This window comes from Notamacropus eugenii, chromosome 3 (genome assembly GCF_028372415.1).
Source record: "Notamacropus eugenii isolate mMacEug1 chromosome 3, mMacEug1.pri_v2, whole genome shotgun sequence".
Taxonomy (NCBI): Eukaryota; Metazoa; Chordata; class Mammalia; order Diprotodontia; family Macropodidae; genus Notamacropus; species Notamacropus eugenii.
The window spans coordinates 154,121,377-154,137,386 of record NC_092874.1 but is presented as its reverse complement, the minus strand read 5'-3'; the positions used below and the strand labels follow the sequence as shown (position 1 = coordinate 154,137,386).

The following is a 16,010-nucleotide window of genomic DNA, read 5'->3' as shown; positions in this document are numbered from 1 at the left end:
ATCAAAAGCTTTACCAGAAGCAATTTTTCCTGCATTGCCTTTCATACATCATAGGATTTGCAAAGCAATAAAGCATAAGTGCTGTATCACGGCCAAGGTCTACAGTTTTCTATCTAGTATGACAATCATGTCTTAAACTGACATGAACTGGCACATTTAAAGTGTAATGCCCTTAAAATACTGAATTTTCTATTTGGGGAGAATACATTTATGTCATATAGTCTTATGTCATGCAAAAAAATGATCTTTGGAAAAACATACAAATGGTCACTTAAACTGATGAATGTTTTTGGTCTTTCCACCCACCCTTACCCCCAGATATAAATTAATGTGCACAAATTACAACACTGGGTTTATTTTCCATGTTGAAAGTTTTAACACAGTCAGGAAAAAAGTTTCATCAACTTCTAAAGGAATTGCTTGTCCATGTAGTCCCAAACCTACTGCATGAAACAAATAAGAACATAAACAACACTAGCAAAACATTAAGTCAGCCAATTTAAAAATTAAGTAATGCTCTGTACTGCCATGCAGAAAATACATGCTGAATACATTTATTCAGTAGCTTGTGAATGGGATAGGAGTATAAAGAGCACAAGAAGCAGCAAGACCAATCTCTCAAGGGTAAAGGAATCAACAGAGAATTTTAAGGGAATTGCTATATAGACCTCCTGTTTCTGATTAAATAGCATCAACTTGCTGGCCCCTAGCTTCACTGCCACAAACTTGGAATGAGGATAACTATGGAAGGAGGGAGAGACTGGGGAAGGAGAAGTGGAGATTAAGCAGGTGAGGAGATACAACTATGAAAAAAAAGCTACAGAAGGCAACAAATACCAACATCAACTTCAGGATCTGCCCTTTGTACAGTATATACACTGCCACCTCCCTGATTGAGTTCCCTCTTTGAACGCCCTGTATGTCTTTTGGGGTTTCCTCCATAGGTGCAGGGCCTTTCTACTTACATATTGTATGCACCTATGAGTTCTTTTAGATCCTGCTTAGCTCTAAAATTTTATTAGTTCAAGCAAAGAATTCTGTATACTTGGAGGTTTTTGCTCTTGAAAGTGCTTTACCCCCTCTCTTGAACTCAAAAAAAATTCCATCTGATGCCTTTCCTTCATCTCCTCTCACTCATTTCTAAACTGAAAATGGTCTGACTTCTGACTTCATGCCTCACTTGAAATTCTGACCTTTCCAAAGTCACCAATGATTTAAGTGACAGACTTGATGGCCTTTTCTAAATCTCACCCTTAACCTCTTTGCTGCATTGCATACTACTCACTCCCCTGTAGAGCCTCATGCATACTCTGCTCTCTGAGCTTTCCTGATATTGTGCTCTCCTTGTTCTCTTCTACAAGTTTGATTCCTGGGGGCGGGGCAAAGATGGCAGAGTAGAAGGATGTTCCTGTTCTAGCTCTATTCCCGAAGTCCATAAAATACCTGTAAAAATGACTCTAAACAAATTCTAGAGTAGAAGCCACAAAATGACAGTTAGAGAGATTTCCAGTCCAAGGCAGTCCGGAACAAAGGTCTATCACACTGGGCTCAGAGCAGAGCACAGCCCAGTCTTGACCATGAGATGTGGCACTGACAGGACAGGAGCAGGTTTCAGGGTACGTAATCACGGGTAGCAGCTGCTGTTTCCAGATTCCTCAGCCCACAAACACCAGAGACAGCTTCAAAGGTCAATGAAAAGCTCTTTCACCTGGGTGAGAAGCAGCAGGGTCCTGTCCTAGTCCTGGCCCCAGGCAGCTGCATTGTCCATTTTTTGGAGCCCTCAGTCTAAAGACCCTGGGGGAATCAAGCAGCTGATATGAATCTCACAGCCCTGAGTGGTGGCCCTAGGGTGAGGAAGAGCACTGGCTGGTAGAGCTGGAGGCAGTTGTGGAGAGGGAACCCTACTTGCAGATCCTGGGCAGAAAAGCTCATGGTTGCTCCCAGACCAGAGCATAGGCCAAGAGAGGTGTAAATTCCTTTCCCTTGATTGTGCCACCTTGGAGGAACTGAGAACTTACAGGTCCCTAGAGCATACCCTCCACTTGACAAAGGACTCAAAAGTCAATTAACTAGGGGAAAATGCCCCCAAAAAAGGGAAAAATAATAAGACTATAGAAAGTTACTTTCTTGGTGAACAGGTGTTTTCCTCCATCCTTTTGGATGAGGAATAACAAAGCATACCATTAGGAGAAGACAGCAAAGTCAAGGCTTCTGCATCCAAAACCTCCAAAATAAATTTGCAATGGTCTCAGGCCATGGAAGAGCTCAACAGAGATTTTGAAAATCAAGTAAGAGAGGTAGAGGAAAAATTGGGAAGAGAAATGAGACGGATGCAAGAAAATCATGAAAAGCAAGTCAATAGCTTGCTAAAAGACATGCAAAAAAATGCTGAAGAAAATAAAACCTTTAAAAATAGACTAACCCAAATAGCAAAAGAGGTCCAAAAAGTCAATGAGGAGAAAAATACTTTAAAAAGCAGAATTACCCAAATGGAAAGAGAGGTTCAAAAGCTCACTGAAGAAAATAGTTCTTTAAAAACTAGAATGGAGCAAATGGAAGTGAATGACTTTATGAGAAACCAAGAAATTACAAAACAAAACCAAAAGAATGAAAAAAATGAAGACAATGTGAAATATCTCATTGGAAAAACAACTGACCTGGAAAATAGATCTAGGAGAGATAATTGAAAAATTATGGAACTACCTGAAAGCCATGATGACAAAAAGAGCCTAGACATCATCTTTCATGAAATTATCAAGGAAAACTGCCTTGATATTCTAGAACCAGAGGGTAAAATAAAAATTGAAAGAATCCATGATCACCTCCTGAAAGAGATCCCAAAAGACAAAACTCCTAGGAATATTGTAGCCAGATTTCAGAGTTTCCAGGTCAAGGAGAAAATATTGCAAGCAGCCAGAATGAAACAAATCCAGTACTCTGGAAATACAATCGCGATAACACAAGATCCAACAGCTTCGACATTAAGGGATTGAAGGCCTTGGAATATGATACTCCAGAAGTCAAAGGAACTAGGATTAAAACCAAGAATCACCTACCCAGCAAAACTGAGTATAATACTTCAGGGGGGAAAAAAATGGTCATTCAATGAAATTGAGGACTTTCAACTATTCTTGATGAAAAGACCAGAGCTGAATAGAAAATCTGACTTTCAAACAGAAGAATCAAGACAAGCATGAAAAAGTAAACAGGAAAGAGAAATCATAAGGGACTTACTAAAGCTGAACTGTTTACATTCCTTCATGGAAAGATAATATTTGTAACTTGAGACTTTTCTCAGTATTGGAGTAGTTGGAGGGATTCTGTGCATATAGAGGGAGGACACAGGGTGAGCTGAATAGCAAAGGATGATATCTAAAAAAATAAAATTAAGGGGTGAAAGAAGAATATATTGGGAGGAGAAAGGGAGAGGCAAGAAAAAGCTTTTTCAATGGATGGGAAAAGGGGGGAAGTGAGAGAGAAAAAGTGAAGCTTCCTCTCATCACATCTGGTTTAAGGAGGCAATAACATGCACATCCAATTTGGTATGAAAATCTACACTACAGGAAAGTAGGGGAGAAGGGGAGAAGTGTGCTATGGCGGGGATGATAGAAGGGAGGGCAAATGGAAGGAGGGAGTAATTAGAAGTAAACACTTTTGGGAAGGGACAAGGAGAAAAGAGAGAACAGAATAAATGGGGAACAGGATAGGATGGAAGGAAATATAGCTAGTCTTTCACAGCATGACTAATATGGAAGTCTTTTGCATGACTACATATTTATAGCCTAGATTGAATTGCTTGCCTTCACAGTGGGAATATGTGGGGAGGGAGGAAGGGAGAGAAGTTGGAACCCAAAGATTTAGGTATGAATGTTGAGAATTGTTTTTGCATGCAACTGGGAAATAAGAAATACAAGTAATGGGGTATAGAAAGCTATCTTGCCCTACAGGAAAAGAGAGAAAATGGGGATAAGGTAGGGGAGAGTGTGACAGAAGGTAGGACAGTTTGGGGGAAGGGAAATTTACATGGCATCTTGGGGTGGGGGGAGGGGAGAGATGGGGAGAAAATTTGAAACTCAAAATCTTGTGGAAATGAATGTCGAAAACTAAAAATAAATAAATTTAAAAAAAAAAAAAAAAAAAAACAAGTTTGATTCCTCATCAGTTTTCTTTACTGAATTATCATTTACAACATAACTGGTCACCATGAATACTTACACTAAGGCTCTGTCCTAGACCTTCTTCTCTTCTTTATTTTTTTCTCTTACTTAGTGATCTCATCAGCTCACATGGATTTAATTATCTATCAATGCTGATGATTCCCAAATCTAAGTATCCAGTCCTAGATTCTCTCCTGAGTTCTAGCTGCACATTACCAACTGCTTACTGGACATTTTAAACTGAATTACCTTTAGATATCTAAAACAGAGAATATCCAAAACTAATCCTTTTCCCTAAATCCACATCATCTTTTGAATTTCTCTATTTCTCTTGACGGTACCACCCTCCTTTAAGGCAAGTAACCTTGGGCCATTTTCAATTCCTTTGTCTCACAAATCTCAGTTCTTGTCCCTTCTCCTTCTCCATCTATCACATCTGCCCCATTTTCTCTACTCATACTGCCACCACTCTAATTTGGACCCTCATGACCTATTGTCTGGACTTTTGCAAATGCCTCTGAAAAAGTCACCCTTCCAAAACTACTCTATCCCAATTATGAATCTATGTCACAACCTTACTTTACTTCCCCATTACTTTCAGGGCCAAATACGAAGTATATATCTAGTGCATTTGTGTCTATTTAGTATTTAAGGACCTTTACAATAGGGTCCCAACAGAACCTTCCAGATGTTTTACACATTACTCTCCTCCATGCACACTGTTAATACTGCCAAATTAGTCCTGCTCTTTTTCACACGTGGCAATCCAGTTCCATGCCTCTGCACTGGCTCTGCCTTTGCCCCAGTGCCACCTTACCTCTGTACTAATGCACACAGGCAACTTCTTAGGCAGGGGCCTAGTGTTGTCCAATGTATGAGCTTCAGAGTGCAGTAAGTTTGATGCAGGTCAGCAACTGAGAGGTTAATTAAATCATCCAGGATCACATGGTCAGCTGACACAATGCCTCTCATGTAAGGTTAAAGAAAATTTTTGGCCAGGTGTGCTGGCAATTTACCTGTAATTCCAGATACAGATCCTGAAGCTGCAGGATCTCTTGAGCTCAGGAGCTCTGAGCTGCAGTGGGCTGTGCATTTTGAGATCTAACCCATTAGAGTGTAAACTCCTTGGGAGCAAGGGCAGTTTTTTTTAGTAATTGTAAATTGGAAAACTCAAACTTTATTCATTGTAAATCTAATGAGTTGTATTAATTATATATACATTTTATTAAATGTATTGTGTTAAGCACAATGCCTGGCACATAGGAGGCACTTAATAAATGTTTATGGGACTGGATTGGTCTGCAGTAAGTTTAGCATAAAAATGATGAGTATCTAGGAGAAAGGGGCTACCAGACTGCCTAAATAGAGATTACCAGCCCAGGCTAGTAATGGAAGAGGTCAAAGCTACCATGACGACAACAGTAGTATTGAGTTAATAAGTAGCCCTGAAAGTTCCATCCTGGAGGTTCCATCCATCCAGTCTTAAAAAAAGATTCTTCAAATTTGTATTAATTTATTATGCTGAGAACATCAATATTTGAGCCTTCCCATCACATGGATAACAAGCCAGAAAAAAAGTTTGTTGCTGTCTGCTATTTAAACAGCAGCTAATGGGTTAAATCAAGAACTTAATGCAGATTTAATTTGTTAATTAGTATTATATATTTATATATTATGACATTGTAACACATTATAATATGTCATAATATATTAATTATTAATAAATTTAACTTAAGAAATCAAATTAGAAAAGGGAAGGGAGGATCAAATATATGTCAATATGTCATTCTAACAGAGAAAAATTCTAAAGCTTATACATAAGTTTAAATAGTATATTAAACAGAATCAACTTATTCTTGACAGTACCATGCAATGAAAGAGAATTACAAACTCCATATATCTTCCTAATGGTTAGAACACTTTTAGGAATAAAAATATTTTAGACTAGTAATAAAGGGGTAAGAAATCCTATAGATTTTGCATAATAATCTAATGGCTAGGATATTCAGTGATATGACATAAAACCTAGTTTTAATAATAGGTTCTGCCACTAACCTTTTGCTCACCCAATAAAAGTAAATGAAATAGCATTCTACAGACTATGAAGTGTTTTTGTCATATCTTTTGATCTTTATTAAAACCTTAAAACTACTATTTTACTTTCCCAGTTTTCCATATTAGGAAACTGAAGCTCAGTGATTCATCTGTAGGTTATGGAAATAAAGGTGAGATCAGAACGCAGGTTTCCTGATTCCTAATCCAGTGATCTTTCCACTATACCAACCTACCTCTATTTCACTTATTACTAAGAGGAAAAAAGTAATTCTCACCCATTATTAACATGAATGTTGTCAAAGTAGACTAAATTTTTAGCAATAAAATTTTTAGCAATCTTTTTATATACTGAGATATGTAAATATTTTATCAGAAATTATGAAAATGCAATATATAATACTAATATAATATTAATAATATATAGTAAAGAGTCAAAGTTTCCTATTAGCTTATTGAAAATAATAAGGTAAGGAGTGGATATTGCCAGAAAATGGCCTATGTGAAAAATATACTTAGCTTTCAAAGGAATGCATTGACCTGGCAAAAAATCCAGTCATATTACACTTCTATCCAGCAATATATTTTAAAAGAATATCAATAAAATCATGATCAAATAAGATTGGTCCAATGTACAATTTAATAATGCAGGATAAACTTGATCAGCATAAGAGCACAATGCAAAAAATATAAAAAGATAATGTTAGTATAGGAGTTAAAATGAGAAAAAGTACATATTCCTTTGCATTATCCCTTTTCTTGATTTATGTTAATTTAATTACATCAGTTATAATCAATATTTTCACCAGTTTTTTTTTTCTAATTTTTCAGACCTACTGTATGTGTACATTCAACAAAATTGGAATGTTTGAGAAAAGTTCAAAAGAATAACTTTATGTTGGTCAGACTAACTTGGTTACATATATTTCTAAATTTCACGGCAATTATACTCATCCCCTATTCTAAAGTATTCATTAAGAATGAAAGCTAAAAAATTAATTTTATAAAGTAATATCTCATAATAAATTACAATGATTTTTTTTTAATTTTAACAATTTGTTTTAATTAAAATGGGTTAGGATCCTAGAAGCAAAGATTTGAGGGAAACAATTTTCATACAACTCAATTCTGTACCAAAAAACTGAATGAAAACCCACAACTATAGTAAAGCACAATTTTACCAGTTAATTGAATTACAAGAGTAGTGCTAAGAAAATGTTTAAAAATACCATAAAAAAAATTGCTCATCTTTTATATTGTTTTTGAAGTATCTACATTTATATGTCTCTAAATTAATCTGATTTCCATTTTTTTACTGCCTATAGTAAAACTTACAAAACAAGGATCAAATAAATATATAATTTAGAAATTTAAAGCTACACATACATATATATATATACAAACATAAATGTGTATATATGTGCGTGTGTGGTATACACATATGTATTATACAAACACACTTTTCTATAAAAGGGATAATGCATCTCTAAGACAAACACAGCCTTAAATAAATACAAACCCTGATAAAAAGAAAGCAGCATGCCAGAGTTCTCTGAAGACAGCGCCAATACTGTAAGAAGTGCTGGTACCATGGTTCTGCACTGTTCCTTCTTGTGTGTTATCTGTAGTACTAGAGCCATCTCCTTCCCTATGGACTTCCAAATGTGCTGCTTTTCTTAATTTCCTTCATCAGAAGAGATTAAAAGTGGAAGGTAGCTTGATAAGGGTTAATAACCACTTGCACTGTAGTGTGTTCAGCAACTTACACAAACATAAAAGACAGGAATTTTAACACATAGTAAGATGCAGATTCACTGGTTAAGGTTTAATCAAAACAGCATGAAGTATATTCAAAAACCAATTTCTACTGGTGCTAATGTATTTGCTCCATGCTCATACTGACATATCAGTGGACATTTAGTTGTAAGGATCACCCTTAACAGATGTTTACAAAAGAATGTCTTTCCTATTTGTGTGCTACTTATCTGCAGATGAAGAAAGAAGACCATGATAAGAGCTAATTATAGTCTAATTTTAATGTCATTAAAATACTATGAATACATTTTATCCTAAAAAATGGAAATGAAGGATTGGTTTCAAATTCAAAACCATAATACTTGAAATTGAGGAAAATAGCAATCACTGAGCAACATGATCAAAAGAGGAATCACTTCAATTGCTCTTTAAAAAAGAATCCACTGTCACTAACTGGCCAGTGAGACACAACAGGCTTATGGAGGCAAAGGGAAATACTCAATTACTTTAAAATTTCATTGGTACTCAATAAATGGGATTTAAAAGAACTTTATTTAACCCATGTTTATGCTACATCATGTTATCTTAACTCCAAATTGATCTTAAATAGTAAATCCTGATGAAGTTAAACATACAAAATGCTAGTCACTGTCAGTAACTAAAAGTTATCAGAGAAAAATTAAGTATAACTATTTTTAAAAATTACAAGGCATAGCAATAGGGTATGTAATTTTTGGAAGTCCATCTCGAAGATGAAGACTGATCTTCACTTAAGAAGAAAACACATTTTATTTTTTGCAGATTAAAATAATAATAATCAAGAAACCTATAAAATGCTGCCCTGTGTGTTATCTGTAGCACTAGAACCAGAATCATTTTACACACACACACACACACACACACACACACACACACACACACACTCCTTGTTTGATGAACAACATCGTTATTTTACAACACCGTACCTTCTTCTTTTGCCCCCACTGCTAAGAGTAGGCTTAGGGGTTCTGGTTGAAACAATCTGGCAATGTACAGTTCCCAGTAGCAGCATTAGCCATACTGGCCCAATTACTTCAGTCAGAGGTATACTATGTGGGCCTGGAGCTGAACAGAATAATACTATTGCGGCAACTGCAAAGCAGGAAAGAAAAAGTTTAATTATATCCATTGCTGTTTCCAAAATTTTATTTTCTAAAAAAGTACTCATATTGCATGATGTCAGCTAATTTTTAGATTTGGAATTAGAAGCTAAAAACATTACTTTAGCAAAGCTCTGTCAAACACTTTTATTGTTAGCAGCAGGTTGGAACTTGCTATTCAAAGAACTTGAAACCATGCCATAACTCAACTTAATAACTAAAGTAAATATTTCAAAAGTACATAGAAGTTGTACTTGGTTCCAGAAAATTTAAAGAATATGACTAATGTTAAACATATTTATCCCTGTGTATTTCAAATCTAGGTGCTCTGTGATAGCCTGATTTTGAAAGTCATTTTGAAAGTTAGAAAAGAAAAACAGTTTGTTTGGTTTCATCATACTAAAATTACCAATTAAAACTTAGCTGAGTAAATTTTTTCCAGGAAAACTACTACATACACCATAAAAGCTTGAAATTATCAAAGATTAATATACATGAAAGTATTTTCTAAATATGTGATATATGTGAAAGTATTTTCCAAACTACAAAGCATTTCAAGTTAGATATTATTTTCCTTATGAATTTCAGGTTTCTCATATTTATCCATTTTCATTGAGGGGAATAATCCAAAAATCTATTCCCTCCTTAAATATTTTGGATAGCTCCAATTAAGACAAATTTTCACATATAAAATATGACAATATAACATTTGAAGATCACCGTATGACTGTTTAGTCTTAATTTTCCTTTCTTCAGGAAAGACTATTCTTAAACCAACCCAGACAAATGATGCAGTTAAATGAATGAATGATGCAAGAAAATGCATTAATTACTTACTATATTCCTTCTGAGCTGACATGTAAAGCACTCTGCAAATTTTAAAATGCTATGTAAATGCTATTACTATTATAATTGGGGAAGACAATTTTTTATATCATTAATTTTTTTCAGTTTTCAACTATCACTTCCATAAGTTTTAAATTTTCTCCCCCCTCATTCCAATCTCCCTCCCCAAGACAGCATGCAATCTTATATGTGTTCTACACATACAGTCTTATTAAACACATTTTCATATTACTCATGTCTCATAGAAGAATTAAAACAAATGAGAGAAACCATGAGAAAAAAACAAAACCAAACATAACAAAAGAAAAAATAGCCTGCTTCCTTCTGCATTCTGACTCTACAGTTCTTTCTCTAGATGTGGGTGGCATTTTGCATCAGGAGTCCTCTGAAAGTGTTTTAGGTCCTTGCATTTCTGGGAAGCGCTAATTTTATCAGATACAGTCCTAGCACACTGTGACTCTTACTGTGCATAATGTTTTCTTGGTTCTGCTCACTTCATTCAGCATCAGTTCATATAAATCTTTCCAGGTTTTTCTGAAGTCCTCCGGTTCATCATTTCTTATTTCACAGTATTATTTCATTACATTCATATACCACAACTTATTCAGCCATTCCTCAATTTATGGACATTCCCTCGATTTCCAGTTCTTGGCCACCACAAATAGAGTTGCATTCCCTCAATTTCTAATTCTTTATCACCAAAAAAAGAGCTGCTATAGTTTTGTACATATAGGTCCTTTTCCTTTTTTTAAATCTGTTTTGGGACACAGACCTAGTAATTGTATTGCTAGCTCAAAGGGTATGCATGGTTTTATAGCCCTTTGAACAGAGGTCCAAATTGCTCCACAGACACGGTTGAATCAGTCCACGACTCCAGCAACAATGCAATAGTCTCATTTTTCCTACATCCCTCTAACATTTGTATTTTGCTTTTTCTGTCCCATTAGCCAATCTAACAGGTATGAGGTAGTATCTTGGAATTGTTTTAATTTGCATTTCTTCAATCAATAGTGAGTTAAGAGTATTTTTTCAAATGGCTTTGGATAGCTTTAATTACTTCATTTGAAAACTGTCCATATTTTTTTTATCATTTATCAAGTGAGGAACGGTTCTTATTTTTATAAATTTGACTCAATTCTCTATGTGTTCGAGAAATGGGGCTTTATCAGAGAAACTTGCTTCAAATTTTTTTTCCACGGTTACTACTGCTAACTGTATTTCTCTCCATCCTATTACCCCCTCCCACTCCAGTTTATTCTATTGTCTCTCTCTTTTTACCCTGTCCCTCCTCAAGTGTTTTGCTTCTGATTACCCCCTCCCCCAGTCTGCCATCCCCCTTTTTCATCTCCCCTGCTTCTCTTATCTCCTTCTCCTCCTACTTTCCCTGTAGGGTAAGACAGATGTCTATATCCAATTGAATGTGTATGCTATTTCCTCTTTAAGCCAATTTGCCCCATCTTTCCCTCCACTCTAAAAGCTTTTTATTGACTCTTTTATGTGAGATGATTTACCTCATTCTACTTCTCCCTTTCTTTGTCTCAGTACATTCCTCTCACCCCTTAATTTTATTTTTTAGATATCATCTCTTCATATTCAACTCACACCTGTGATCTCTGTCTATGTAACTGTCTCCTAACTACTCTAATAATGAGAAAAGTCTTAGGAGTTTCCAGTATCATCTTCCCATGTAGGAATGTAGACAGTTTATACTTATTAAAACCCTTATGATTTCCCTTTCCTGTTTACCTTTTTATGCTTCTCTTGAGTATTGTGTTTGAAAGTCAAATTTTCTGTTCAGCCCTGGTCTTTTCATCAACAATGCATGCTTGAAAGTCCTCTATCACACTGAATTTCCATTTCTTCCCCTGAAGGATTACACTCAATTTTGCTGGGTGATTCTTAGTTGTAATGCTAGCTCCTATGCTCTCTGGAAGATCATATTCCAAGCCCTTTAGTCTTTTAATGTAGAAGCTGCTAAATCTTGTGTAATCCTGATTGTATTTCCACAATAGTCGAATTATTTCTTTCTGGCTGCTTGCAATATTTTCTCCTTTACCTGGGAACTCTGGAATTTGACTATAATATTCCTGGGAGTTTTCATCTTGGGATTTCAGGAGATGATCAGTAAATTCTTTCAATTTCTATTTTAGCCTCTGATTCCTGAAATCATAGGGCAGTTTTCCTTGATAATTTCTTGAAAGATCTTGTCTACACTTTTTTTTAATCAAGGTTTCTAAGTACTCCAATAATTTTTAAGTTATCTCTCCTGGTTTGCCAAGTTAGTTCTTTTTCCAATGAGATATTTCACATTGTCTTCTATTTTTTCATTCTTTTGTATTGTTTCTTAATTTTTCAAAAAGTCATTAGCTTCTATTTGCTCCATTCTGATTTTTACTGAACTATTTTCTTCAGTGAGCTTTTGGACCACCTTTTTCATTTGACCAATTCTGCTTTTAAGGCATTCTTCTGTTCACTGGCTTTTTGGACCTCTTTTACCATTTGGCTGAGTCTTTTTTTAAGATGTTATTTTCTTCAGTATTTTTTTGTCTCCTCTGTCAAGCTGTTGACTCGTTTTTCGTGATTTTCTTGCCTCATCACTCTCATTTCTTTTCCCAATTTTTCCTCTATTTCTCTTACATTGTTTTCAAAATCCTTTATGAGCGCTTCCATCACCTGAGACCAATTCATATTCTTCCTGAAGGCTTTGGATGTAGGAACTTTGACATTTCTGTCTTCTTCTGAGCGTGTTTTGATCTTATTTGTCATCAGAGTAACTTTCAATAGTCAGGTGTTTTTGTTGTTGCTGTTTGTTCATTTTCCTAGCCTATTACTTGACTTCTCTTTGTTAAAGTAGGGTTCTGCTTGCAAGATGGAACGCACACTGGCCCAAGATTCAGGGGGCTTGTGCAACTGTTTACAGAGATATTTCTAGGGACCTATAAGTTTTCAGTTCTTCCAAGGTAGAATGATCTAAAGAGAGGTATTTACTACTCTCCTAGCCAGTGCTCTGGTCTGTGAGCAACCACAAGCTCCTCCTTCCTTCACTGCGGCCACAAACTCTACTATGCTAGTGCTCCTCCTTGCCCTGGGACTGCCACCCAGGGCTGGGGTCTAGATCTGAATATGGGCAAAGCAACAGAGTCCTGCCTCGGTGCTAGCACAAAGACCCTTGTAATGTTCTTGTGACCAGTTGTTCAACCCTCTTACTGTCTGTGGGCTGAGAGCTCTGAAAGTAGCTTCTGCTGCTGCTGACTCAATTACTCCAAAGGCCTGCTCCTGGTTTGCTGGGGCTGGGGCTGTGCTGGATTGGCCTCTGCTAGACTGTGTTCCATTCTCACCCAGGTGCAAAAGACCTTTCCTGCTGAACTCCTAAGTTGTCTTTGGCATCTGTGGGCTGACAGGTCTGGAATTCACCACTGCTAACAGTGATTCAATCACACCACAGCCTGCTCCATGTTTGCTAGGGTTGTGGCCTGGTCTACACTGGCACAGCTTGTGATGGACTATACTCCTTTCTCACCCTGATGCAATAAACCCTTTCCTGCCAACCTTCCAAGTTGGCTTTGGTTGGAAATTTGTTTTCGCTCCATCTTTTTATGGATTCTGCTGCTCTAGAATTTGTTTAGAATCATTTTTATAGATTTTTATAGGAGAGGTTTCTGGGAGAGCTCAGGGAGTCCCTACTCTTTTACTCTTGGCTCTGCCTCTGGAATGCAGTTTTATAGCCCTTTAGGCATAATTCCAAATTGCTCTCCAGAAAAGCTGGATCAATTCACAACTCCACCAACAGCATCCCAATTTTCCTACATCCTTTTCAACATTTGTCATTTTCCTTTTTGTTATATCAGCCAATCTGATAGGTATAAGGTGGTACCTCAGAGTTGTTTTCATTTGCACTGCTCTAATCAAAAGTGATTTACAGCACTTATCCATATGCCTACAGACAGCTTGGATTTCTTCATCTGAAAAATGCTTTCTAGCATTTATCAGTTGGAGAATGTTTCATATTCTTATAAATCTGATGTAGTTCTCTACGTATTTGAAAAATTAGGTCTTTATCAGAGACACTTGCTGAAAAGACTCTTTCCCAGCTTTCTATTTTTCTCCTAATCTTGGTTCCATTGGTTTTGTTTGTACAAAACTTTTAAATTTAAGTAAAATGATCTACTTTACATTTTGTAATGCTCTTTTATTTGGTCATGAACTTGTAACTCACTTAACTTCTTTAAGAATTTGGATACTATACCACTTGATGCATATATGTTTGATATTGATATTACTTCTTTATCTATGATCTCTTTCAGCAAGATGTAGTTTCCTTCCTTATCTCTTTTAATAAGGTCTGTTTTCCTTTGTCTGAGATCAGGATTGGTACCCCTGCCTTTTTTTTTTTTTTTACTTCAGCTAAAGCATAATAGATTCTGCTCCAGCCCCTTACCTTTATTCTGTGTGTGTCTCTCTGCTTCAAATGTGTTTCTTGTAAACAATATATTGTAGGATTCTGGTTTTTGATGCACTTTGCTATCTTTTTCCATTGTATGGGAGAGTTCATCCCATTCACATTCACAGTTATGATTATTGTGTATTTCTCTTCATTCTCTTTTTCCTCCTGTTTGTCCTCTCTCCTTTTGCCCTTTCCCTTCTCACCAGTGTTTTGTTTCTATCTACTGCTTCCCTGCAGATGCCCTCCCTTCTGTTACCACCTCCCCTTTTACTTAATCTCCTCCCTACCTACTTACCTGTCATGTAAGACAGATTTCCATATTCAACTGATTGTATATATTATTCCCTCTTTGAGCCAATACTGATGAAAATAAGGCTCAAGTGACATCTATCACCTACTCTCCCATCTTTCCCTTCACCATGTTTTTTCATGACTGTAAATGTGAAATAATTTACTCCATTCTACCTTTCCCTTCCTTCTAGACCCAGTGTACTCCTCTTTCTCATCCTTTAATTTTTTATATCACCCCCTCAAATTCACCTTATATCCATACCCTCTATGTATATTTCCTTCTACCTGTACCACTAGTGGTACAATTTTTAAGAATTACAAGTATCAGCTTCCCATGTGGGGATGTAAACAGTTTAGCTCCACTGAGTCCCTTATGTTTTCTTTTACTTTTTAGGCTTCTCTGGTGTCTTGATATTGGAGATCAAATTTTTTGCTCAGTTCTGGTCTTGTCATTATGAAAGCTTGAAAATCATTTTATTTGATTGAATAACCATATTTCCCCTTGAAATATCATGCTTAATTTCACCAAGTAGGTGATTTTTGGTTGTAATTCTAGCTCCTTTGCCTTCTTGAATGTCATCTTTCATGATCCCTGATCCCTTAATGTTGCATCTACTAGTCCTATGTTATCCTGATTGTGGCTTACTAATATCTGAATTGTTTCTTTCTGGGCACTTGCCATATTTTTTCCTTAACCTGATATTTGGCTATAATGTTCCTTGGAGTTTTTATTTTGGGATCTCTTTCCTGAGGTGATTGGCGGTTGCTTTCAATGTCTATTTTGCCCTCTGGTTCCAAGGCATCAGGGCAGTTTTCCTTGATAATTTCTTGAAAAATGCTACCCAGGTCCTCATTTTGATTTTGGCTTTCAGATAGTTCAATGATTCTGACATTGGTCTCTTCTGGATCCAATTTCCACATCAGTTGCTTTTCCAATGAGATAGTTCTCATTTTCTTCTATATTTTCACTCTTTTGAATTTGTTTGGTTGATTTTTGATGTGTCATGGAGTCATTAGCTTCCATTTGCTCAAGCCTACCTTTTAGGGAGTCATTTTCCTCAGTTACCTTACATACTTCCTTTTCTATTTGTTCAATTCTACTTTTTAAGCAGCTGTTTTCTTTTTCCAACCTGTTGACTTTTTTTTATAATTCTCTTGCATCACTCTCATTTCTTTTCCCATTTTTTCTTCTAACTCTCTCATATGATTTTTAAGCTCCTTTTTGAGCTCTTCTCTGTATTCTTTCTAGGATTCAGGGCACTTCGCATTTTTCTCTGGGGCTATGCCCATAGGTGCTTTCACACTGTTGAACTTTTCTGGGTGGGT

The 16,010-nt window shown here is 36.2% G+C and overlaps 1 protein-coding gene across 6 annotated transcripts in view; it reads right to left on the bottom strand.

The window, feature by feature from the left end:
* Positions 1-16,010, bottom strand: part of PHTF2 (putative homeodomain transcription factor 2) — a 187,414-nt gene that overhangs the window by 53,248 nt on the left and 118,156 nt on the right. For all 6 annotated transcript variants that reach the window (XM_072653176.1, XM_072653180.1, XM_072653181.1 and 3 more), the window contains exons 6-7: positions 8,930-9,095; positions 7,729-7,893 (exon numbers count right to left, since the gene is read on the bottom strand). In XM_072653176.1, the coding sequence (XP_072509277.1) occupies positions 7,729-7,893; positions 8,930-9,095 (331 nt within the window). The remainder of the gene's footprint in view (positions 1-7,728; positions 7,894-8,929; positions 9,096-16,010) is intronic.